The sequence below is a fragment of the Ochlerotatus camptorhynchus genome, unplaced genomic scaffold (assembly GCF_037179485.1).
Source record: "Ochlerotatus camptorhynchus isolate MF236.1 unplaced genomic scaffold, CSIRO-AGI_Acam_v1.1 ptg000231l, whole genome shotgun sequence".
NCBI lineage: Eukaryota > Metazoa > Arthropoda > Insecta > Diptera > Culicidae > Ochlerotatus > Ochlerotatus camptorhynchus.
This window is the reverse complement of record NW_027040721.1, coordinates 1,423,707-1,450,887: the sequence shown is the minus strand read 5'-3', so window position 1 is coordinate 1,450,887 and position 27,181 is coordinate 1,423,707. Positions and strand designations below refer to the sequence as shown.

Sequence of the window (27,181 nt, the reverse complement as noted above, 5' to 3'; positions counted from 1 at the left end):
GTACATTAAGCATTTGAAAATGCTCCTTAGTATGCACCGCTTTGCACCATTTTGAAGTGTAATTGAACCATATATCATCGGAAAAGCTGCTGAAGAAAGGTTAATAAGTACCATGAAATCAGATGAAATGTTCAGTAAAAATGCACAAATGCACACAATGATTTACTGAACATTTCAGCTGATTTCATGGTACTTATTAACCTTTCGACAGCAGCTTTTCCGATGATATATGGTTCAATTACACTTCAAAATGGTGCAAAGCGGTGCATACTAAGGAGCATTTTCAAATGCTTAATGTACAGTTTTCTCTATTTTAGGGAGCGTACATTAAATATTTACTGAGCCTTTTAAGATTTTTAACGTATTTTGATCAATCATTTAAGGAGCAATCCGATCTATTTTAAGGAGATTTTTTTTACTTATTAAGGAACATCGTCATTGTTTAATGATTCATTTACCTTTTTACCATTTTGTTGTTCATTTGGCTCTCAATTTTTAACCGGGTCAAACCAACACCCTGCAAATAATCGAGAAATGATCTCAATTCCATAAGTTACACCGGATTTACACGGAAATTCCCTGGGGTCTGTCCAGTGTGAGACATTTTCATGGTCATTTTTTTCATTTCCAATACGAACCTAAGGTTGGTCACTCTACACACTTATTATGTACCAAGTTTTTCTCAGTGTGTCTCACGTGTACCAACAGCATCAGTCATGGTGCTGAGTTTTGTTTGCTTGTGAATAATGGCATGCTTGGCAACCCGTTTCATTTGACAGTTCGAATGTATTGTTTTGAAGGAAGAATACAATAAGCAGGCAAGGCGATGATCCAGAGGCTGGACAAACTGATCCGAATGGAGGATCCCCTCGAAAAGGTGATGGAGTTCCAAAGCAAAGACAGCATCAAAACGCATCTGATGGCATTCGGAATTTACAGCCGCCGGGGAAAGCTGCTGCGAATGTTGAAATCGCTGGAACTCTTTCGGGGATCGAAATCGGCTGCCGAGATCAGAAGGCTAACTGGCATCGAACCGGTACAACGTGGATACACGACTCGGGGAGGCCAAGAATGAGACGAAAGTGTTCCTCTGCTAAATGTGTTGCATGTGCCCGTGGAGCGACAGTCGGCGAAACTAAACTCAAACTAGCATATCCGAAACAAGACAGAGCAGCTAGTTGTGACGAGCCGTTTATCTTCCTTATTCCTTCCCTGGCCATTTCTCATCTGCCACACAAAGCTACAGTGAAACGAACATAATTTTGGCATTTTTTCATATCATACCCGGTGCTTTGTGGAATGTGGGATTGATTGAGTGGAGTGTAATTATACATGCGATTTTGATCATTAGCGATTACCCTGATTTTGGTTTGTGTTGCATGGAATGAATTACTGTTCGGACAGGCTAATGCCTGTGCCTGTGCACTGTTGGCCATTCTAGTGGGGAATCCAACTCGGTTTTGGGGAACTAAGCGAAAATTCTAGGTTGCGTTTCAAAATGTAATAACATTGATTTGACACTTGCGCTGAGCAGGCGCAGACAAAGTACAGTGATGCCACTAACTTCAAAGATCGTTAATGTTTCCTACCATGGGTGCCAAACTGTGTCAATTGGCGTGCCCATTAGACTGATGCAAAATTTGAAATTTCCGCTCCACAGTGCTCAAACGGTTCCAAATTGGGTCCTGATTAGCCTCCCAAAATTTGAACTCATTTAATGAGAAACTGACTTGGCACAAACCATTTGAAGTTTATATTGGAATAACTATGAAGAACCCATAATTTCGGTACATATCTATCTCAAAATTCACCAGTTTACTTTACTTTAGAAAATGATAACTGAGCTTGTTGAACATTTTCTCAGCTACAACTTTGTTGAAGACCACTTTTCGATCAAATGTAAGGAACAAAAATTATAAATGATTCAAGTCACTGACGTCTTACGATTATGCTCAATCAACTGTTCAGCAGGCAACATTGGTGTTTATGGCGCGTAGAATAGAGGACAAAAATCATGGCTACTATGTCACACTGCAGAATACAGTGTTGCCCACAATACAGTTGCTTAATCTTGCCATAAGATTATCAATCTCTTAGACAATTAATAACTATTTAGTTTGACGTTTGGCTGTAAAACGATGTTGTGCAAAGTTGTAGCTGATAAAAATTCCCATAAGAATAGCAATAGAATTTGTTAACAGTACAATATGTAAAAAGGCTAGAAGACAATGAACAAAAAGTTTTGTTTTCCCACAGTAATTTCCATATAAACTTCAAATGGTTTGTGCCAAGTCAGTTTCTTATCAAATGAGTTTAAATTTTCGGAGGCTAATCAGGACCCGATTTGAAACCGTTTGAACACTGTGGAGCGAAAATTTCAAATTTTGCATCAGTCTAGTGCCCATGTGTGCCCAAATCTGATCTTGGCACACTGTGCGGAGCTACCAACCCCTTGATATGAACATTACATTTTTCGTTATCAAATCATAAACGAATCGTATATATGCGAGTAAGTGCCATGTATGCCGGATATTCTAGGTTCTCTAAATCGTCCTGGAGTTCAGTTGATTTGTTCTACTATATCAACCAGGACTGCAATGATGTCAGTAGAATCGAAATATGTCCAAACAATTCAAAGTGCCTATGTGGATCGTGTCCGACCTATTGCTACGTATACAAGATGGTATAGGTTCCGAAATAATTCTAGAGATCGGATTATTTTTCTACTAGATCACCCAAGACTAATTCAATATCTGTAGTATCGACATATGTCCTAACAAATTTGCCCCTCCCCATGGACATGGAGGTTAATGGTACTGAAGCAAAGGGTTATGTTTAATTTATTTATATTTGCAACGATGATGGTGACACATACACACATACTGAATGCTTCAGTATGCCTCAAACAAATTATTCTTGGTTGTTAATAGAACTTCCTTGATAAAATCGGCTACTTCATGCAGACTGAGCAATACTGATTATAGTATAAGATTTGTTCTGTATACAGAGGAACTGGGAGGGCTTATTAGAAACTTCTCACCAATAGAGTAATGATCTTCTAGTAAATTTTGCATATAATTTTATAGTTATTTTATTTTATCTCAGCATATTATATTTGTTACAGTCAATTAGCATTAGCATACAATAAAGGGCGAACACGAAATTATTGCGACACATTCAACAGGGCATAACTTTTTTACCATAGGGTAAAAATCAACCAAATTTTGCACACTTTCTCATTGATGTGTATTGTGTACATGCTGTCAAACTCGAAGTCGTGTTTTTCGATTCAACGAAAATGGAGGTGAACCAACGCGAGTTGAGAGAACAAATTCTTTCCAAACACCTGGAATTTCCTGACCTGTCGCACCGTCAGTTGGGAAAAATGTTGAACATTCACCATTCAACCGTCTCCAGAGTGTTGAAGCGGTTCCAGGAGCGGTTGACGTTGGACCACGGCAAAGGAGCTGGAAGAAAACCGGGACCGGAGAACAAAAAGACGGAGGGAAAGGTGAAGCGGATGATCAAAGCAAATCCCAACGTCTCAAGCCGTGATTTGGCTAAAAAGATCGGCATGTCGCAGAGCTACGTCCAGAATGCAAAGAAGAGAGCTGGATTACCAAACCGCGATGAGCGGCAACAATCGACGGCTTAAACTCGGGCACGGAAGCTCTACGAGAAGATGCTGACAAAATATGGCTGCTGTGTGATGGACGACGAAACGTATATAAAAGCCGATTTTAAGCAAATTCCGGGGTTGGAGTTTTTCACCGGGAAGAGGAAGTTCGATGTGGCCTTCAAATTTAAGAAGAAGAAAATGTCGAAGTTCGCCTCCAAATATCTCATTTGGAAGGCCATCTGCTCTTGCGGACTGAGGAGTGAGCCTTTCGTGACAAAGGGCACAGTAAATGGCGAGATCTACAAATCTGAGTGCCTCGAGAAGCGCCTTTTGCCGTTCTTGCAGCAGCACGACGAAGCTCCGCTATTTTGGCCAGATTTGGCATCATGCCACTTTTCTAAAAGTGTCCTGGAGTGGTATGAGGCCAATTCTGTCCATTTTGTTCCAAAGGACATGAATCCGCCAAACTGTCCGGAGCTGCGCCCGGTGGAGCAGTACTGGGCAATAATGAAGCGGGAACTTCGGAAGAGCAAGAAGACAGTCAAAGACGAGAAGGACATGTTAAGAAAATGGAAAAAAAACTGAGAAACTGGTACCGGATGACACTGTAAAGACTTTGATGGAGGGCATCAAGCGAAAATGCGTTCAATTTTACACTCAAGGCTCCATCGATTAACTTTTCTTTTGATTTTTGAAGTAAATATATGTATAAAACTACCCTAAAATTTTGGTTTGATTCTAAACGTTATAAGAAAATTGGCATGACATTTTTGGTGTCGCAATAATTTCGTGTTCGCCCTTTACAAGAGTGCTCGTTTTTGCGTAAAATAATCAATATTTATTTTGTAATTACCTTTAATTTTTTTTTTGTGATCTGAAAATTTTCCCAGTTTGGTTAGAAGTTTCGAAGCTAACGCATGTCCACAGGCCTAATAGAAAGATAGGCAGAAAAAGTGTATCATGAAGAATGGTTGCATGCAGGGTTGCTTCCACTAACTTGCTATAGATGAGTGATTTTCGGAGTTTTGAATTCGTTAGATGTTGTAGTGGAGATTTGTGTTGTTGGATGCGGGAGGAGATTGGAGGGCGATTGTTTGAGAATCGTTGATTGTGACTGCAAGTGGATCTGGCTGGTTTTGTGTGTCGGACGCTTGCTTTTTGGCCTCTTCTTGTGTCTAACATGTGCAGAGTATCATTATAGCGTCTAATGGTTTTGAGATTCCTGGTTGCGTGAAATATATTTGTGAGAATATCTTTTTGCGATTTTAGTAGTCACGTTTTGATTGTAGTAAATAATAGTTATTCAATAATAGATAGTTAATCCATATATTCGTACTTTGACGCGAAGCGCTGTGGATTATGAGATGCTCGATGACCCTGGAGGGATCGATTTTGCTTACTGTGCAGAAAATCATGGATTTAACCCCAAACTCTTTCACAGCAAAATAAATCGCCACCTTCATTTGTATATTTGAAATTGAACATAAACCTCGGAAACTACTTGCATATCAAGCGAAAACGTAGTCCTGTATTGTCGCGAAGCGTTATGGTTCTGAGATGCTCGATGACCCTGGAGGGTTCGTTTTTGCTTACTGAGCAGAAAATCATGGGTTTAATCCCAAGCTCTCCGTCATGACCAGGCATGGAAAATCATTTGCATTCATTTCGTGCATTCATTTACATTAATTTGCCTCTAACTTTTTTCTTCAACAGCATTCCGCAAAATGATGTATAGAGCTTTTGTAGGTTTTGTTATTAGCTACAACTTTTGTCAAAAAGTTAAATCCGTATCTCTTATGCATGACAAACCAGAGTGAACAGAAGCCACTACTGTTTTTCAGTGAATGTATTTTACATTCACTGAAAAACAGTAACAAGTTATGCCCGCTCTAGTTCGTGATGCATAAGAGATACAGATTTGAGTTATAACCAAAAGTTGTAGTTAATAACAAAACCTACAAAAGTTCTATACATCATTTTGCGGAATGCTGTTGATGAAAAAAGTTAGAGGCAAATGAATGTAAATGAATTTATGAAATGATACAAATGATTTTCCATGCCTGGTCATGACTCTTAAAATTCATGATCACTAAACAAAATGAATATGTTCTTTAGATAGCCGGCTATCGATAGATTAAATAAACAACAAATAAACAATACATACTTTTGTTTGCATCGCCAACTTGAGGTGAATCCTAACCGAATACCCTTTTTACCCAACCCTCCAACTCCGTAGCACTTATGAGGGTGTCGCTAAGTCGGTGGCCTCTCGTTAAGTAAGTACTACATCAACATTTCCTTCCCTATCCCTAGCTATGGTAAAGATGGGCGTGGCCGGGAATAGCGACAGTCATGCTTCTGTTACTCTTGTTTAGATTGGAACCCCAGCATTATTCCTGAAAGTAGTCTAACTGAGAATTTCAGAAGAGACGTGAGTGTCACTACCCAAGTAACATTGTAAGTTTTATCAAAGTTTTAAAGCATTCTACAAGTCTAAATCATGGTCTACAGAACCCTCACAAAACCCAAATTGTTACTTGGGTAGTATCCAATCTACGAAGTATATCATAACAACGCTAACGCTAACGGTATTACTTTGTCTAACTTGCTTTTATATTAACAAATATTTAAAGAGAATAAATTAAATCGTTTACAGCTCCTCATACTTGCGAATATGTTAATAAAAGCGTTGATTTAAATTTTCATCCATATTTCCTACTCAATAGTCATGGTCAGTAACCAATAAAGTCTGTTTTATCCCTCAATTTATTTTTTACTCATTTTGATCTATCTTGAGCAGTTAGTGGTCATCATTGAAATAAATATCCTGAAGATTTTTTCCACATTTAGGAAAACCAATTTCACAAATAAAAATTTTGGTTTTATGACAGCCTTGCAGTCCATGATTTGGGCTTATAGAATGCTTTAAAACCTTGATAAAAGTTGCAATAATAATTGGGTTCAGTCCATTTGTCAATAATTAGTTTGCACAACTCATCTTCTTCGGGTTACAGTTATGGATTGCTGAAATCAAACGAGATGACTTTCTAGTAGTGGTGCCGGTGGTGTAGTGGTAAGCGTGATTACCTCTCACTGCAAAAGGGCTGGGTTCAATCCCAGTCGGCGCCACCGGGTGTTCAGAGGCATAACATCTCTGATCACGCGAAATGCTCCGTAGGTTTGCTTCCACCTGGTTGATCCAACTTATCCCAACCCCAAAGTATCGCAATCCTAGACTCTCACCTACGTAAAGTTTGTTCCAGTTAGTATTTGGCCGCTTCTTTTGAATTACTGTAGCGCCTCTAGTTGTCTTAGCAAGAAACTATGGACAGCGTTTTGATCCAAAAAGATTGTTTATTTAGTAGTGAAAATTTCACCAGGATTCATATACTTGTTCAAAAGTTATCGATGATGGAACGTGACAGACGTGAAAAAATTCTGCACCTCACGTGCAAAAAACAACAAAACCCGGTTGCCAAAAACCATGCAAGGAAGCTGTTCGAGCAAGTTCTAACCAATTGATGGACGATGAAACTTATGTACGTAAAAATGGGCTTTGGACAACATTTTTACATTGCTAAACGTAAGGGGTATGCTCCAGATAAAGTCAAATTTGTCTTTGCAGATAAATTCTCTCGCAAGTTGATGATTTGGCAAGGCATCTGCAGTTGCGGTAAGAAAACAAAGGTTTTCATGACTGGAGCGACATGAGTGGACAACTTCACAAGGACAGAAGACACTTCAGAACATAATTTTGCCGTTCATTCAATCACACTAAGGTCCCGTAAAGTTCTGGCCGGACTTTGCCAGCTGTCATTACAGCCGCTATGTCATAGAATGGTATAAGCAGAATAATGTCGATTTTATTGAGAAAAGTATCAATCCACCAAATTGTCCAGATTTTCGTCCCATTGAAAATTTTTGGGCAATTCTCAAGCGCAAATTGAAGAAATGTGGCAAAACAATCATAACACCATCTGATTTGGAGAAGTGGTGGAAAAGGATGGTAGTATTCCACGAAAAGTTCAAAAATTCATCCGAAAAGCTGACGAATATTTTTTGTTATTTTTTCCCTAAAAGCTAAATAAAAATCCTGCAAAATGATAAATGGAAACATAATTCTAAATGGAACAGACTTTAAGTGTATGGCCCCCAAGTGTTATACAGCTTCTTTGAGTTCAAACGAAAAATTTCAACTGCTAATATCGACCAATACGGAAGAACAAATAACATGCATTTGATCCTGTGAGAAAGTAGGGATCGCCAGCAAGTTCTCTTCTAATGAACCGCACTCTAAAATCCCGCATCCCTCATCCACTCAAGCCCATATGCTGAATGATCGAACAATCCAAAGAACAGCAGACACCACTATTCCGCTCATCTCTTCCATTATTGCGTGTAAACACTTCAGACTGCATGTTTACACTTTTATGCTGTGGTGTTAATGATGCCAACTGTTAACGTAGTAAATTATACTATTCAATTTAGTTTGTACAATGATGACCTTTGAATATATGGATGCCATTTGAAATTCCCACCATTCTACTGGCAGAACATTAGTTATTTCAAATGATCCAACTCCCATTGTCCATGACTACAAGCTGTCACAGTCGCTACCCCCAACAAGTAACCCTCTAGCCTATCGAAATCGACACCCAGTCGAATGCCTGATCAATTAATTTGTAAAATTTGCATTTAACTGCGTGTAATTACATTTCAAGAGCACCATTGCATTTTTATTTAAACAACCCATTTACAACTGCACTAATAAATTGTCCCCGCTCCCGAGCATTTGGCCATGGAGGCCGGACGTGGGTCACAAGCGCAGTTTATCACTTTTATCGCCTGAATCGTTTTAATTTAAAATGAGTTTCCATTTCCGGCTGGTGTTGGTGGGGCAACGACGCTTCCGGGATTCGGCACGTGTGTTTGGTCGTGTGTGGGTGGCGGATGCTGCTGCTTCTGCTGCTGGCTGCTGGCACCAAACATTAATAAGCTTTTATTTATGTCGCGAAGCTAATATTTATTTCGCTGTCCGACCTCCCTCCAGGGTCGCCTGTTGCGGAGATGACCAGTATCACTCATAGCGTCGTGCAGCTCTGCAGTCCGGCGGAGGACATATGGTGCGACTGTGACTTCTTATCTGTCTCACAGTCCGGCGGCGGCGGCAGGACCAAACGGGTGTGCTTATAATTTATCATTTCTAAACTGGAACGAACTCATTCGTTTAATGGGCCAAGTTTTGTCAAGAGTGATTTCCTGTGCTGGAGTGCGAGAGGGACAGAGCTCACAGCTGATAGCGAATTCTGTTTGAGTTTTTATTCCCTAATTGGACGAAGGAAAATAGTTTGGAAGCCAGGTACGAATACGTGACGAGCATCGCTCTTTCCAGTATTATTCTGGGAACCACTATCAACACATACACGTATGCTATAATCAGCTCAAATTTCGTGAGCTTTATTAAATTCACTGGCTTAGTTGCAAATGTACTGAAATTGTAAACCATCGAGCTTTGATCACATTTCACAGGTTTCGATCCTGCTTTTGTGCTCACTCCTGGAGCCCCTATAATTATCCTGAGCCATTTCGAGTGAACCAACCCAACACCAACACCCACACCGCAAAGCAGAGCGAACGAAAAACCCCAAACACAACTGAGGTTTAATTGTACCGAACCGAGTGAAATAAACCCATTTTCCGTTTGTCGCACCAAACCGGGGAAAGAGTAAATTTTGCAACTGCGCTACGAGACCAATTTCACAGTAATAAAGCACCATCGCTTCTCGCCAGCAGGCCAGTAGCAAGCATCAGCAGCACCGCCACTATCCGGAAGACCACATTCGGAAAATATGGCCGCTTGCGACTGCTGCTGCTGCCGTCCGCCGCTAAATGGGAGTGACCATTACTTCCATCCCGTCACTCTCGTACCGAAATAGCATTTGCCATATAATCGCATATCAGTCCCATATGGGTCGTCAGTTTTGAGATAACAACGCTATCCGCTTTCAATTGACATCTTCTTTCTTTGTGTGGTAGAACTACTGAAATGCAATCGTCCAGAGGTCAGTTGCCATATTTTTCAACTGATTCAACAAAACATGATTTACTAAAAATGCCTACTTGTCCCCTATGGGACTGCTATGCGATTAAGGGGCCGTATAGGAGACGTCTCGCAGCCCCACGACGGACCGACCGACCGACAGAGACCCAGTATACGATAAATTAAATTTTATAATTTCCTCTCTAATGCACCAAAGCTGTATTTTATATTAATTATTGCTTCCTTCTCTCCTGCCGCCTGTTTGCAGACGAACCGGTCGTATCGGTGCATCTGGCCAACGAAGATCCGAGCCGAGTCATCACCCGGGCCGAGGGCGAAAACGTTACGCTCAAGTGCCGGGCCGACGCCCGGCCGTCGGTGACGTCCTTTTCCTGGTACAAGAATGTAAGTACTTCTGGCAGGGGTTGTGTTTGTGTGTGCTCCATTAGTGGAGGGTCTTCCTCTCCATGTTTTAGATTGAAGCGATACCTGCGAGTAGGGCAGCATTTTTGCCGAAGTCGAAGGCGACGAAGGTGCGGAAACGGCAAATATCGGATGTGGAAGTGCATTAATGAGCTCGGGGTCGGGATATTCAATAAATGTGTGCCTGATTTGAGGTTGGGGCAGAAGCTTGATTGAAGTAATGATAGTATGCATATGGTTAGTTAAAGGCTGACTACAAGTAAATTGGTACGCACAAAAAGACCTGTAACTCGTGATTCAATAAGTTTAAAAAGTCCATTAGGGGCTGTTCATAAACTACGTAGACAGTTTAGGGGGGGGGGGGTTGACAATTATCCACGGCCCATACAAATTTCAAATTTTTTGTATGGACTATTGTCTACGCAGGGGCAGAGGGGGTCAAGAATTAAAAAAAAACTGTCTACGTAGTTTATGAACAGCCCCTTAAAGGTTGCTTTACCGTACTTTTATTGAAACTTCAAAGTTTCAGCATTAGGTGGTTGCATTTCTCCAGTTCGAACGAAATCTCGAACCTTCCTCTTGATGAAGCCCATCAGCGCCCGCACAGTGGAAACTGACACGGAATTAGCGCATTTTTTTTCTATTTTGCCGCATTTGCTGGATGTCCTTGACTGCCCCGCCACTTCGTCAAAGTCGATGCTTTGAAATTGCTCAGTATTTTCCGATTGGTCGAAGTTCCGGACAATTCGGAGGATTCATTAGCTTGGGGACAAAATTGATCTTGTTGGCAGCATACCACTCCAGAACCACCTTGGAGTAGTGGCAGCTGGCCAAATCGGGCCAAAAGATGACTTTGTCCCTATGCTTGTGGATGAATGGCAATACACGCTTTTTCAGGCATTCTTCGATGTAAACTTGGGATGCCATCGTCGAGGATGTGACTCGCTTGCCAATTCATGGCAATCTTCGCGAATTTGTCGGCAAACACGAACTTGAATCTTCCCGGCACGTCCCCACGTCCAGTCGCGATGTAAAATTTTTGACCGGAAAGCTGCTTAAAATCGAGTTTAACGTATGTTTCCTCAACGATCAAACTGTAGCCCTTGTGTTTCTTCAAAACACGGTCGTACAGCCTTGCACGCTTTTTGGCCACGGAATTCTGCTTCATGTGCCGGTTTGGATGTTTACTGGCTTTGTACGACTTGTGTCCTTCCCTGGCAAGGATGTTCCGCACCGTTTGAAAGTTGGCAGTGTACCTTCTGGTCATATCTCGGATCGAAAGACCGGGGTTGACTTCAACGCACCTCAATACCTTGCTGTGCAGCTGACGATCCCTGGTTTCAATTTTTACGTAGGACAACGTCTTTGATTTCTATATGAGGGTACACTTTGTGAAAACCAAAAATGGAACATGTAACAAATTAAGAAAGATTTTGAACGTTAATAACTCAGCTGCCCTTGGTCAAATTTCAATCATTTTATCACCAATCGATCAGAAATATTTCTACGCATCAATAAAATTGCTTCCGACTATTTATTTTCAACAAGAAACTTTTGAAAAAGTGGTAAATGTCACGCATTGTCCAATGTACAAATAAAAAGTGATAATTTTATCACTGTTTTCATTAAATAAACGATAACGGCGCCGGTGGAGTAGTGGTAAGCGTGATTGCCTCTCACCCCAGCATGCCTGGGTTCAATACCAGTCGGCGCCGCCGGGATGTTCTGAGGCATAACATCTCTGATCACGCCTTCCTTCGGATGGGAAGTAAAGCCGTTGGTCCCCGGTTCATGAGTTGATGGGTCGATAGGTAGGGTCCAGGTGTGGGAGCTGCCTTCCTGGCACGTCGGTAGCATTGGTGCTCAGCACGGAAAACAAGATCGACGGAAAAAAACAAACCAAAGGAAAAAAAAATATTAAATAAACGTTCTTCCCAAACCCAGTCGTCATAATCGAGTACCACTTGTTTGCACATAATGCTGCTATAACCTGAAAAGATGTAAAAGAGCGCTGCTGTCTAGCCTAAACTCATTTTCGCGGCATTTCGGACGGCGTGGTGAGCAGGCAGCAGAAGCAGCAGTAGGAAGGTGGTGGCAGGTTATAGGTAGTCCACTCTTCTACCTAACAAGCAACAATGACTGGTTGTGGCAGAGGAGGAAAAGATCTTGATAAAGAAGGCACCAAGCGTCATCGCAAGGTTCTTCGTGATAACCGCCATCCGTCGTCTGGTTCGCCGTGGTGGTGTCAAACGTATCTCCGGTCTGATCTACGAGGTGTGCTGAAGATGTTCCTAGAAAATGAGATCCGTTATGCTGTCACCTACACTGAACACGCCAAGCGGCCATGGATATCATCTACACTTTGAAGCGACAGAGATGCGCTCTTTTTTTTATACAGGGGGGGGGGGGGAATCTCAGGGTGTGGGGATAGGAGAAATAGCTCTCCCGACCCACTAAACCTTACCCTGTGCTCTAGGCCCTTGCCCTCCCCGGAACCGCCCGAAAACATTACGTCATGGGAGGGGGCCGGTTGCGCTATGGCGCATCACTTGGTGTTGTGTCCGACGTGACACTCGCTACTGCACAGTGAGCAGCTGTGCAGGGCCTTCCTCTTGTTGTTGTTGTTCGCCCGAGTTCTAGAGCAGATGTGATAGCCAGCCAACTGTCCAACAGGGCAGCTTAGGACAGATGTGACCGCTTACCAGCTGCGTGTGCTAGGCACTCTAAGAACCCGGCGTCACTCCTACAACGAGGGTTTGTGCAGGGCTTCTCAACCTCCTGGGACGAGCTGGATGGGGTTCCAGCGTCCCTACTCTGCGGTAGTTCGTTTAGCCGCAATATCTCTCCCTTGGGTTCGATAATTAGCGTTTCCAGGGCACACCACGAGGAGGCGAACTACTTCATGCCCCTGCACTCTGTACGGTTTCGGAGGTTACATCATCACCAACTTTGACAACAAAACGGCCCTTTTCAGGGCCAACAAGCTTATTACAGTAAAGAGTTGAAATAGAATTTATATGTGCCTGTTTCTCCATATTCTGAACCACACGCCCCCAACAACCACACAAAATGCTCTCCAGAGTTGAAATCTTGTAGCCGAACTTGGATGCAGGGGTGCAAGAGATTTCGATCGATTCTCTTCATCTTTCGTTAATAACTCGTTAATTGCCCTTTGCTTTCACGGTATTGACATTGGCAAACTACGCAATAAGAGAGTGTCGCTACTTGATAGCAAACTAATCATGATGGGAGGAGTCTGTGCAGCTTACCGACGGTTGCAAAAAGAAAGGCAATCAAAATTTCATTTTGTTATTGTTTCCCAAACACAGACATCATATTGAAACACCATCGTGATTATGCATTGTAGCATTATCTGTAAATTCCAATTTGTACAGTAAGTAACGCCCGTTCAAAGCTAACACGCACTCGGTTTCGGTACCTCTTGTCGGCTCGCCACCGACACGAACAAGAAACCTGAACGCGGAGCCGTTTTATTCGGCTTGGTGCCGTGCTATGGTTATTCGGTGCGCTCCGTGCGGCTCCGTGCCAGGGTCTGGTGTCAGATCGAATACCGTGCTTCTTCTTCTTTTTTTTTTCATCGCAGTCTACCTGTAGCTATTTTTTCGTTCCTTTTCTGATTGACCTTTCCGGCGATACTGTACCTCTTTACTCCTATGGCAAAACCCCACAAACAACTGTCATTCTGTGCGTGAAGCATGGCGGGCTGTTCCGTACTCTGTCGCTCAAATGAAAAATATCACAGGGGCTGTTCATTAACTACGTATACAGTTTTTTGGGATTCTTGACCCCCCTCCTGAAATTTTAAAATTTGTATGGACCGTGGACAAAAAGTGAACCCCCCCCCCCAATGTATACGTAGTTAATAAACAGCACCTAAGGAACTATCAATCTGTGAAGAGCCAATGCCGTCAATGCGAATTGATGCAACAGCGATTTTCACCTTGTAGCATGAATACGGCAAATATAATTGCTTTAAAACCATAGTTTTTTTTCAGCAAAGGTCAATTCAAAGTTAATTTTGTTGTTCTTTTTTTCCCTGATGAATACAATTTGCTTCACTATAACGTTATTTAGAAAACTTTCTCTAGTTTAATAGCAAACATAATCATAGACGAGAATGATGAGTAGTAAAATTAGCACCAGAGCATCAAAGAAATTCTGAATTAATATTAGAAAAGGGCCCTTCAGCATTTGTAAACAAACCGTTCTAAAGACCTTTCCTCTCAAAGCGAAGGCCACCCAGTTTAATTTTACCAAGAAAGACAAGGTACTCTCTGGGAGTTTTTTGATGAAGATATAGAAAATTCCATCATCACCTGGAGCTTTCATATTTTGAAACTTTTTAGTCATAGACCTTACTTCGTCCAAATCAGTCCCCCAGGAATCATCAAAAATATTTTCCCGAGAGAAAATATTCAGATAATCCCGAGCAACCTGATTCTCAATAGGACTAGTAAGACCCAAACTGAAATTATGGGAACTCTCAAATTGCTTAGCAAGTTTCTGAGCTTTGACTATATGTTTTAGTATTACTTCTACGTGAAGTCAACGATTTACATAGTTTTTTTTTTTTTTTATTTATTACTTTATTTGTACAGGCTCAATCGAATAAACTTTACAGAGCCGAGTTATCATTTTTGTTATACATTATTGATTTCTTATATTTAAAGTTAAAGGAGCTGGACCGGATACTCGCGGTTGTCTCGAGGTTAGTGGAGATTTACAATTTTTTTGGATGGGAAAAGGGAGAGGCAGGTTTGAAATGTGGTTTACGATACAAATATTTAATTAATCCTAAAACATGAACTAATTTCTATTCATCTTGAAAACAAACATAAAAAAAAACCCACACGTACAAAATACAAACTAAACACAAGGTTAATAAAACTTACAATCTAATGTTAATATTCTTAAAGTAAACATATATGAGTTTCATAAACTCCAGATCGCGTCTAGCCAAAATATCCCGAACTGGAACATTAGGTTGTCTACCTCGAGCCCGAAGGGAATCGTACAGTTCAGATCTGACTCCGCGATGCTCAGCACAAGACCAAATAATGTGATCTGCGTCCTGGTAACCTTGTCCACATTCACAGAGATTGCTGTCCTTCAGCCCAACATGGAACAAGTGAGCGTTTAACGAATAGTGATTGGACATGAGGCGAGACATCAGACGAATGAAGTCTCGACCCACATCCAACCCCTTGAACCAAGAACTCTTTGACACCTTAGGGATGATCGAATATAGCCATCGTCCCAAACTCCCTTCACTCCACTTATTCTGCCAGCTGACGAATGACTGTTGACGATAAATGAAGAAAAATTCATCGTAGGCGATTTGTCGATCGTAAATATCGCCTTCCATAGCGCCCACCTTAGCAAGTGAGTCAGCCATCTCATTGCCCGGAATCGAGCAATGAGATGGGACCCATGCAAAGGTGATGACAAAAGATCTTTAAGATAAAGCACTTAAAAGCTCTCGTATTTTCATGAGAAAATACGAGGAGTGCTTTACCGGCCTCATAGAGCGAATAGCCTCGACAGAACTGAGACTATCCGTAAAAATAAAATAATGATCTGGTGCAAGTGAGGCGATCGTTTCTAGCGTATAATGTATTGCCGCCAGCTCAGCAACATATACGGAACAAGGAGCATGAAGCATTCGAGAGGCGCTATGAAATTCGTTAAAAATACCAAAACCAGCGGACGACTCTATTAGTGATCCATCTGTGAAGAACGATCTTGCGGAATCAACTTGGCCAAACTTTGCAGCGTAAATTGACGGAACAATCATGGAACGATGATGTTCTGGGATCCCACGAATCTCCCGCGTCATAGATAAATCAAAACTAACTGAATTGCCGAAGTCGGAGAAGCATACACGATGGGGATTATGCTGTGAAGGGCTGACATCCTGAGTTATGTACACGTAGTACAATGACATAAAACGAGTTTGAGGGTTCAGCTCAAGAAGCTTTTCAAAGTTTTCGATTACCATGGGTTCATAACTTCATAACGGGTGAGGAGCCTGAGGGATAATTCCGAGAACCGATCCGATAGTGGCAACATGCCCGCCAACACTTCTAGACTCATCGTATGAGTCGAGTGCATGCATCCTAACGCGATACGAAGACAACGATACTGGATACGTTCCAGTTTGATGATGTGAGTTTTAGCCGCCGACTGGAAACAAAAACTACCGTATTCTAAAACCGATAAAATCGTTGTCCGGTACAACGTTAGAAGATCTTACGGATGAGCTCCCCACCACGTTCCGGTAATTGTTCGGAGAAAATTGATCCTTTGTTGGTATTTCCGCTTCAGATACTCAATGTGGGATATCCAGGTGCATTTTGAATCGAACCAGACCCCAAGATATTTGAAAGACATGGAATGAGTGATCGGCCTACCCAAAAGTTGAAGCTTCGGTTGTGCTGGGCTATGCTTCCTAGAAAAAACGACCAACTCAGTTTTCTCCGTGGAGAATTCGATACCTAGCTGAATAGCCCAAGTAGACAAATTGTCTAAGGTATCCTGTAAGGGTCCTTGCAGGTCGACCCCTTTGGGCCCTGTCATAGACACTACGCCGTCATCTGCAAGTTGTCTCAACGTGCAGTTGTCACTTAGACAATTGTCAATTTCTCTGACGTAGAAATTATACAAAAGGGGGCTTAAACATGAGCCCTGGGGGAGACCCATGTAACTAAATCGAGAAGCTGTAGAGTTTCCATGAGAAAAGCTCATATGTTTCTCTGACAGCAAATTGTACAAAAAGTTATTTATTAATGGAGAAAGGCCACAAGCGAGGAGTTTGTCTGAAAGGACTTCAACCGATACTGAATCAAAAGCCCCCTTAATATCCAAGAAGACAGAAGCCATTTGCTCTTTATTAGCAAAAGCCAACTGAATTTCTGTGGAAAGCAACGCGAGACAGTCGTTCGTTCCCTTGCCCCTACGGAATCCAAATTGAGTATCTGAGAGTAGGTGGTTCGTCTCAACCCATTTGTCCAAGCGAAAAAGGATCATTTTCTCCAACAATTTTCGAATGCACGATAACATCGCGATGGGACGATACGAGTTATGATCTGAAGCGGGTTTTCCATGCTTTTTAATGGCTATAACTCTCACTTGCCTCCAATCATCCGGAACAATATTGAGCTCCAGGAACTGACAAAACAAGTTCAACATGCGCCTCTTAGCGACGTCTGGGAGGTTCTTCAACAAGTTGAACTTGATTCTATCAGCCCCCGGAGCCGAATTGCCACACGAAAGGAGCGCGAGTGAGAGTTCCAGCATTGAAAAAGGCTGGCTGATCTCGTCTACAGAATTCGTCGTTTCGCGAGGAATCATCTGTGCCGGCACGGAATCAGGACATACTTTCCGCGCGAACTTGAGAATCCAACGATCTGAGTACTCCTCGCTCTCGTTGTTCGAAGACCGGTTACGCATCCTTCGCGCCGCGTTCCAAAGCGTATTAATCGACGTTTCGTGCGATAATCCGTCCACGAATTGCCGCCAGTATCCGCGTTTCTTGGCTTTGATGAGGCTCTTGAGTTCGCGTTCAAGAGCCGAGTACGCTTCGAAATACACGGGTGTTCCACGTTTCCGGAAAAGCTTAAACGCGTCGGACTTTTTACGATAAACCTCAGTGCATTGGTGGTCCCACCAAGGCGAAGGAGGTTTCCTACGCAAAGACGTTCCAGGAACCGGCCGAGTTTGAGCTCGAAGCGCGCTGTCCAAGATCAGATTGGAGAGGAAGTTATATTCCTCCAACGGTGGAAGCCCTTCTACCGACGACACGGCTTCCTCTATCGCGGTCTTGAACGTTGTCAAATCGATATTACGGGTGAGGTCGTACGCGACGTTAACGGATTCCGACGGATTGAACCCACTGGCAATCGAAATTTTGATCAGCAAGTGATCACTACCGTGGGGATCCTGGATCACATTCCACGTGCAATCCAACGATAATGAGTTAGAGCAAAGTGTGAGGTCTAATTTACTTCCATTCGAAGATGGTCCAGCCAAACGTGTTACTTCTCCATTGTTAAGAATTGTCATATTGAAGTTATCACAGAGGTCATATATAAAAGTAGAACGGTTGTCATCATACAGTTCCCCCCAGCCTGTACCGTGGGAATTAAAATCTCCCATAATCAACCGTGGAGCAGGAAGTACTGAACATATATCTGAAAGTTGTTTTCGATTAACAACGGCTCTAGGAGGAATATAAACAGAAGCAATACAAAGGCTCTTACCTTTAATAATAGCCTGACATGCGACAACTTCAATACCTGTAAATTGTGGAAGATTCACTCTATAGAAAGAATGGCACTTTTTGATCCCCAAAAGTACCCCTCCTCCACGCGAATCCTCACGATCCAGTCGAATAATGTTAAAATCACAAAAAGGAAGATCTATATCTGAAGAGAGCCAAGTTTCACAAAGAGCAAATGCATCACAATCATTATTGTGAACTAAAAACTTAAAAGAGTCTAATTTAGGAATAAGATTTCGACAATTCCACTGTAGAATAGTGATCAAATCCCCGACCTCGTTTGGAAAATTATCCATCGAAGGAAATAATTTCTGCAATGAGGGGCCACTTCAATGTCAATTGCTTCAAGAGGGTCTTCACAGTAGGAAGCATTGCCAGAACAATGCTTTTGAGAACACCCCTCACCATCCCTCTCCAAAGGGGGAGTTTGGTAAAGAGAGATGAAAAAACCGATTTGTACCTTCCTTAAAAGTTGTTCTAGCTCGCTATTCTAATATCTATATGCAATATTCACACTGCCGTACTCTAACGGAACTATCAACTCTATGCTTTCATCTACTCCATCTTATAAAAAATTACCACTACAGTCTGTTATTTGAAATTAGCATCTTCAACTAAGTTTCTGAGCTTTTTCCAAATTTGTGATCAAAATTTTACCACCTTCTTTAAGCGCTGGAATTGGCTTTTGAGGATTTTTCAAAATTTTTGTGAGTTTCCAAAAGGGGTTTGGAACTCGGGTCTAATTTAGAAACATTATTTTCAAAAGTTTTGTTCCTCAGGGCAGAGAATCGCTTTTTAATTTGTTTTTGAAAATCCCGCTAGATAACTTTCATGGCAGGATCGCGTGTTCTTTGATATTGTCTCCTACGGACATTTTTAAGACGGATCAAGAGCTGAAGATCGTCGTCTATTATAATTGAATCGAATTGAACCTCGCATTTTGGTACTGAGGAAGCTCTTGCTTCAACTATAGAAGTAGTCAGAGATGCAAGAGCATAATTAATTTCATCTTTGGTTTGCAAAGGAATGTTTGGATCGAAGTTATATTCCATAAATGTTCGATATTGCTCCCAACCAGCTCTATGGTAATTGAAAGTAGAGCTGTTGGGATTAGAAATTATTTCTTGGGATATTTCAAAAGTTACTGGAAGGTGATCAGAACTGAAGGTCACCCTTGAGAAAATTCTTTTGCTGGCCTACGCATTGGAATGGTAAATAGGTAGCTATAAACGTAAGTTGTCCAAATTTTGTTTCAACAGAAACTCCCAAAGTTTCAAAAACTTTGGTTTCAAATGAAGAAAGAATTTTATGTTTGATTCGTCTATGAATAATGATGGCAACGCCACCACAGGGTCCATCAAGACGACCATTTCTATGAATTAAATAATTTGAGTCCTTCTTAACCTTATGTTCAGGTTTAAGGAACGTCTCAGTTATAACGGCAATATGCACGTTATGAACTCTCAAAAAATTAAATAGCTCGTCTTCTTTATCTTTAAGAGATCGAGCATTCCAATTTAAAATATTTAAAGCTTTAAAATCCATTACTGAATTTTAAAGTCATGACAATATTATCAGCAAATTTTACTCCAGTTTGAATAGCATCAAACATGGAGTTAGATTTAAGAATATCAGAAATCATGTCAATTAATGAATTCTGTAGAAATTCCATTTTAGGGGCAGTAATGCTTCCTAAGTCAAAATTGTCAAAATTTCCGTTAGAACGTTGGTTAGTATTTTGATTTCTACCCGGTGCAATAGCAGCATAGGTAGCTCTATTAACTCGCTGAACATTGTTAGCAGCGAGGGGAGTAGGTACAGATGAAAAATTTGAAGCAGGGTTGATATTTGTACCTACGGGTACGAATGTAGAATTTGTTCCTCGCTGACCGTTGTTATCAGCAGAGGAATTAGTACCTGTTCGGAAACGTGGAGCGTTTCCTACCTGACGGTTAAAACGAGATCAAGAGTTTGCCCCTTTCTTTTGCGTTTAGGCGCCATGGCGGCAGTAAATTTTTATCCAAATCGACTTCCAAGCAGATTACTATAAGAATATGAAGGATCGAAGAGGAATTTTCCAAATCGATATCCAAGAAGGATTACCTCGGGTAGGGTCCAAACAAGGATCGATGAAGAATAAGATTTGAACAAGGTTGAATTACTTTGACTATATGTTTTTAGTATTACTTCTACGTGAAGTCAACGATTTACATAGTTGAAGATGCTAATTTCAAATAACAGACTGTAGTGGTAATTTTTATACGATAGATGGAGTAGATGAAAGCATTGAGTTGATAGTTCCGTTAGAGTACGGCAGTGTGAAGATTGTATATAGATATTAGAATAGCGAACTAGGACAACTCTTAAGGAAGGTACAAATCGGTTTTTTCATCTCTCTTTACCAAACTCCCCCTTTGGAGAGGGATGGTGAGGGGTGTCCCCCCTCGCCACCACTGGCAAAAAGAGATGAAAACCGACCCGTTCAAGTACCAACTGTGTGTTTGAAACAGTTCTACCGATTTTTACCGCACTTCAATTGTTATTTGATTGTACCTTCCTTAAAAGTTGTCCTAGTTCGCTATTCTAATATCTATATACAATCTTCACACTGCCGTACTCTAACGGAACTATCAACTCTATGCTTTCATCTACTCCATCTATCGTATAAAAATTACCACTACAGTCTGTTATTTGAAATTAGCATCTTCAACTATGTAAAAGGTTGAATTTTTTTTTCTTTGTTTTTACAGGTTGAGCACTGAAAAGTGCTGTTTAAATTTGTTGTAGCTTTAGGTAGTAGTAACACTTCCTTAAGCAAAAGCAAATAGATCCGCACGGCAAGAGAGCACGATGCGGACTGAACTATACTTTGTTGTTTTCCCGTTTTTGGATGCCTGACTAGACTGCTTGGGAAACCAATCTCTCCACTCACGTGACTTCATCGACAGGGGGTATCAATGAATGAGTTCTTCCTGTGATGATTGCTCGTGCAACACGAGAAAACGCCCTATCATTGTTGATCGATTCTCTTCATCGATTTTCTATTTGGCGAATAACCCGACTGCAAATGAATCTCCCATTCAGTGTGCTATTTCAGGCGCAAGCTAACATCATCTTCTGTCGAACCGTGCTGCGATCTTAGCGAGAAATTCGTCTATGTTGCCGTGGTAAACCAAAGAGAAAGTCGATGAAGAGAATCGATCAATGAGGATAGGCCCTTTTCAAATGTTACGCGTGGTGTCTTGTGAGTTGGTTTGAGGCAACCTCTATAGGTGGAGAATCTCGATAAATCGTACGGGTTGAGTCTTCTGACTCGTTCTCAAATCGCATGTTTAGTTAACAATAAAGAAACCCGCCCTGAGGTTCGGTTTCTTGCCGGGCAGAAAAGACTGACGGTCTTTCCGTTTCAGAACCAGATAACGTTTCCTGGAGGAGGAAACCCCAGTAGCCGCATTACGTTTTCTCTAATTATATGAAGTTGAAGCTACTTACTTGTTAAAAATTACAAACAAATTGTTTATTATTGAACCTCCAAATCGATAATCACATCACGACTTTAAATTCAGATATGGCAATCGACCGGATTGAGAAACGCTGATCTGCTAGCAAAAGCCCCATACAAAAAGTGTAATACATCCGATTGTTCTAGTTTGTAAACATTCACCAAACATATTTTCCCGAAAGTTTTCAATCTGATCGTAACTCCCAGAACAGGTCCTCTACCATCTAAAGCAGACCATTAGTCAAATGGACCGTTTACAAATTTGGTTCTCATTTGTTCAGTGCCAAACATCCCACATCCTTCCGATCCGATCCGAATTCCAAAAGCCAACTTGTTCGTAAAAATTAATTAATTCCAGTAAATGCACCCTGAAAACTTTCCCATTCATCACAGCAAATTTAACCATTGCCATGCCCCTCCTGATGTTTGTCTGTGGGAAAAACTGATATCATCGACAGAATCCGAATTGCCATCCAACCGAACAGACAAGTCCATCCAGTCAGTCAGTTGCCTTTCTGGGTAAAATCCGAACAAAATGATAAGCTTTTCAAACTGAAGCCTTTGCCCGAAAATGGTGGCTGGAGGGCGAGACGCGCAAGGGGACCCAACATTCACACGCAGCTTTTCACCTTCAATCTCCGCACAAACAAAAGCACGAATTCAAAGTCCGGTCCGACCAGACTGACAGTTGGGAAAGGAAAACGGACAGTTATTTTGATATAAGCAGATAAAACTAATTAATTTCCCAGCTTCAGACGGAATTTAATGGAGCGATGGGAGGGGGGGGGGGGGGGAGTGTTCTCGCCGCTCGTGTCGGGTGTTCGGTTGGTCGGTCGGCAATTTAATCTCTCGCACCATTCAGTGGGATTTGTTTTGTTCCCACCGCAAGTGGGTTCCAACGAGTTTTCCATTTCACCGGAGCGGCAGATCTTGCAGAAAGCTGAAAAGGGGTGGGATGGAATTCAATGTGTTGATGAAGACTTTCCAAGAACCGGTGCTCTGGAGGCAACAATTCACACGACCAGCCCCACTATCTTGAGCTCCATTATCTTCGGAACCGTTTAATCCCATCCATCGTCTGTGGCGTCATCGTCGTCGTCTTTGGCCATTTATTCAATTCTTCTGAAGCGAAAGGATTTACAATCAATGCCAACTCATCTCGTCTCCATTCGAATGGGAGATGAAGATTACTGCAGCAGAAGACTTTTGTTGTGGTGGAAAATGTGCTGCTCGGAAGCTTGTTGAAGCGGAGGTACCATCATTTCTTCTTGGAACAATACCAACTCAACCATAAATTCGAACAGTTACATACTGCGATAATCCTTCAAATCCGCATTCAATCGAAAGTACCGCGTCTACATCCCCAATTATTCATCTCACCTAATATAAAACTGTACTTCCATACACAGTTTGGCTTCCTGCGAAAATCCGACTTGTAATAAGTCCTTGCTTCCGAGAAGTAAATGTTCCGCTTTGTAGTAAAACCACCATTTGGCTTCCATTGGCAACATTTATATCGCAATTCAAAACCCACCCCCAACAACTGGAGCTCTATTCGCCCGTTTTGGTGTACCAAAACAAACATCTTATCTCCCACATCGATTCGCTCTCTCGCTCCCTGTCACTATGAAAACCGCAGTCGAAAGTTCTTGGAAACTCTCGTTCACCAAAACAACTTTCCAGCACACAGTGGCAATAACAATCCATGTCATCTATGACCGACCGGAATATCCTAGGCGTGTTGTCCTTGGCATTCGACCCTCTCCTCCCCTTCTCCTTCGCAGAGATTGATGAATATAAATCATGAAATAACATTATTATTCATTACTGTCCCAAACAACCCCGGTTGACCTCGGATAGGCCGCACTATGCCTATGAATATTTCGATGCCCTCTACGGCCTGAGAATGGCATTGCGTTCAAGTGCTGTTGCGTTGCTCAAGAAGGATGCGAAGACACATTCGGTCCTGAAACCTGAGCACTCGGGAAGGACAGCGACGACGGCCATGTGAATTATGTTACGCTACCGACGGTAATAAAACTAATTATAAATGAAGGATTACAGTCACGAGTGAGTGTGTGTGTGTGTTTGCGAATGGCCTCTCCAGTTCATGAGAATGGGCCTAATGTGGTCGAAATGGAAGATTTACGATTTAATTGCGGCGACGAGGGCTGGAGTTGCATTACAGTCAACTTACTTCGCCCACTCGTCTATGGGGCAAATGAGCAGTAATTCAATATCGTTGATTGGTATGCAATGCACTGAAGATGGTTTACGCTAAATCGGAGTGACTTCTACTGGTCCGGTCGATGATTACGCAAAACACACAATAGCTGCCAAACTTGTTTCACGCTGCACAGTGGTCGTCTTCTTGTTCGCATTTCATGCTTATTGCTTAGCGCATATTAGCTTATTGCGTACTCTCAACTTAGTGTTCTAGATGCATCTCCACAGTTCTTGATTGAGAGCTTTCGATGCCTGTACCATTTTTGCATTAGTATAATTATGTGGCAAGCACAATCATACTCTATGCCCAGGGAAGTCAAAAAATTCCTCGGGATCGGGAATTGAACCCAGCCACCTCCAGCATGGTTTTGCTTTATAGCTTCACCTTTATCGACTGAGCTAAGGGAGGCTGCACAGTGGTCCAGAACGGAAATTCAGCCAGAAAAGTGCTCCGAGAGCGTTTACTATAATATTTAGATATTTGGTGTCTTTGGCGAAGTTTTTTTTTGTTTAAAAAGTTCCTACTTTTAGTGATTGTAAACATAAGGGTTGCACTCAAAAAAAAAATTGAATATCTATGGGAAATGGCTCTAATGTTGGCATATGGATCTAAGATTGGGCCCATCGCTAAAAATCAGCTATTTATCAATTTTATCTAGATGAACGCGTCGTTGGGACGGTACTAATGAATATTTTTGGTCGCTATTGAAAATTTCTAGATAGAGCTGGAATTAGGGCCTAACAGCTTTTGTAAGCAATGATTTTTCTTGATGATTTCTTGAAATTCAAGGCTTGCCCACGCAAACCAACATCTTCATCGGGTAGGGAAAGACTTTCCCTATGCGATGGTTATGTTGGTCTGCGTGGGCGTGCCTTGAATTCCTAGAAACCATCGATATAAGGCATTGTTTACAAAAGCTGTTACGCTCTAATTCGAGTTATATCTAGATTTAGTCGATTGCTGAATTTATGTATGGGCCCAAATTAAGGGCATTTAGGCCGACACTACATCCATTTCCCCTACTAACTAACTTTTTTAGTTTTTAAAATAAAGAAATATGTTGTAGCTGAGTCAAGCAACTTTATGAAAGTAATATTTTTCCTTTTTCTTAACGTTCTCAATTTGGAGTAATTTTGCTGAATTGAATTAGGTTGTTCCTGAAAAATATAGTTTCTTAACTCTAAATCTTTTGCATCAATTTTGTGTGAATTTCAACTTTTTTTGCCGAATCTTCTCGGAACTTTTTCAAAGTTGTCGGAAATTTTCTAAAGTTCTCGGATCTTCACCAAAGTTTTGGGGACTTTTCTAAAATTCTCGGAACTATTTGCAAGTTTCACGGATCTTTTCCCAAAATACTCGGAATGTTATCCAAAGTTCTTGGAACTTTTTACAAATTTCTAGAAGCTTTTTCCAAAGTACTCGGAACTTTTCCAAAATTCTCGGAACTTTTTCAGAGGTTCTCGGAACTTTTTCCAAAGTTCTCGAAAATTTATCAAAAAGTTCTCGGAAACTTTTCCAAAATTCTCGGAACTTTTTCAGAAGTTCTCGGAACTTTTTTCAAAGTTCTCGAAAATTTATCAAAAAGTTCTCGGAAACTTTTTCAAAATTCTCGGAAATTTTTCCAAAAATCTCGTAAACTTTTCCAAAATTTTCGGAAGTTTTCCAAAGTTTTTGGAACTTTTTTCAAAGGTCTCGGAATATTTCCAAATTTCTCGGAACTTTTCCAAAGTTTTCGGAACTTTTAAAAATTTCTCGGAACTTTTTCTAATTTCTTGGAACTTTTTCAAATTTCTCGGAACATTTCCAAAGTTCTCATAACATTAACAAAGTTCCTGGAACTTTTTTAAAGCTCCCGGAACTTTTCAAGAATTCTCTTTTCCAAAAGTTTTCGGAGATCTTCCAAACTACCCGGAACTTTACAAAGATCTCGAATGTCTTTACAAAGCTGTCGGAAGTTATCCCAAATTTCTCGATACTTTTCCAAAATTTCTTTACAAAGTTTTCCGGAATTTCTTACAAAGATCCCGGAACTTTTAGCTATGTTCCCGGAACATTTTACAAAGTTCTGTAAACTATTCCAAAATTATTGGAACCTTTCCAAAGATGTCAGAACTTTTCCAAAGATCTTGGAAATTTTCCAAAGTTCTTAAATCTTTAACTAGGGGAAATGACGGCTTCGGAATGACAGACTATTTTCGGCAACACAAATTGAAACACTATTTTCACTGGATTTTCTTACGAAAACACTTCGCTGAATGCATGCAAACGATTCTTTATGCTTTCAGCTTCAATTTGACTATATTTTTACCACTGAGAAAAATCAATCTAGCAGGGTTTTCTTGAAATGAAACACACGCACTACAAATTGTAGCTGATTTCGAGTTGCCGATAATAGAACAGCAGATTTACATGCAGTTCAAATGGAACGGTTGCCGAAGAAAAACTGGTTGCCGACAATACTCGCTCTCACTAGAGAAGATTGGAGCTTTGTAAAAGCGTTTCAAAACAGTTTTTGACAATTCTTTCGACTGAAATTGTTAGAGCAGCTGGCAGCAAAAGATTGTAAACAAACCAATACTGCATATGTGTGCGTTCCTTAGAGAAAAAGGCTATAGAAAGAAGGTCGCTGCTTAGGTTGCCGAGAATACGTAAATTCCCCTATATGTTTTGTATTACTTCTGCGTGAAGTCAACGATTTACATAATTGAAGATGATAATTTCAAACAACAGACTAAAGTGGTAATTTTTATACGATACATGAGGAGATGAAAGTAAACAGTTGATAGTTCCGCTAGAGTACGGCAGTGTGGAAATTGTATATAGAGCAAACAAGGACAACTTTTTAGGAAGGTACAAACTGGTTTTAACAAACTCGGGATGGTGAGGGGTATTCCCTCAGAGGGATGGTGAGGGGTATTCCCTCAGAATTTTTAAAAGTTCTCAGAAATTTTACAAAGCTCTGAGAACTTTTACGAAATTTTCAAGGCTTTTACAATGTTTACAAAACTTTTACGAAGATCTCAGAACATTTACAAAATTCGCCGAACTTTTGCAAAGCTCTAAAAAAAATT

At 41.2% G+C, this 27,181-nt stretch overlaps 1 protein-coding gene across 4 annotated transcripts in view; it reads left to right on the top strand.

Moving 5' to 3' along the window:
• side (sidestep) overlaps positions 1 to 27,181 on the top strand; it is a 671,279-nt gene that overhangs the window by 468,464 nt on the left and 175,634 nt on the right. For all 4 annotated transcript variants that reach the window (XM_065225556.1, XM_065225558.1, XM_065225557.1 and 1 more), the window contains one exon: positions 9,928 to 10,064. In XM_065225556.1, the coding sequence (XP_065081628.1) occupies positions 9,928 to 10,064 (137 nt within the window). The remainder of the gene's footprint in view (positions 1 to 9,927; positions 10,065 to 27,181) is intronic.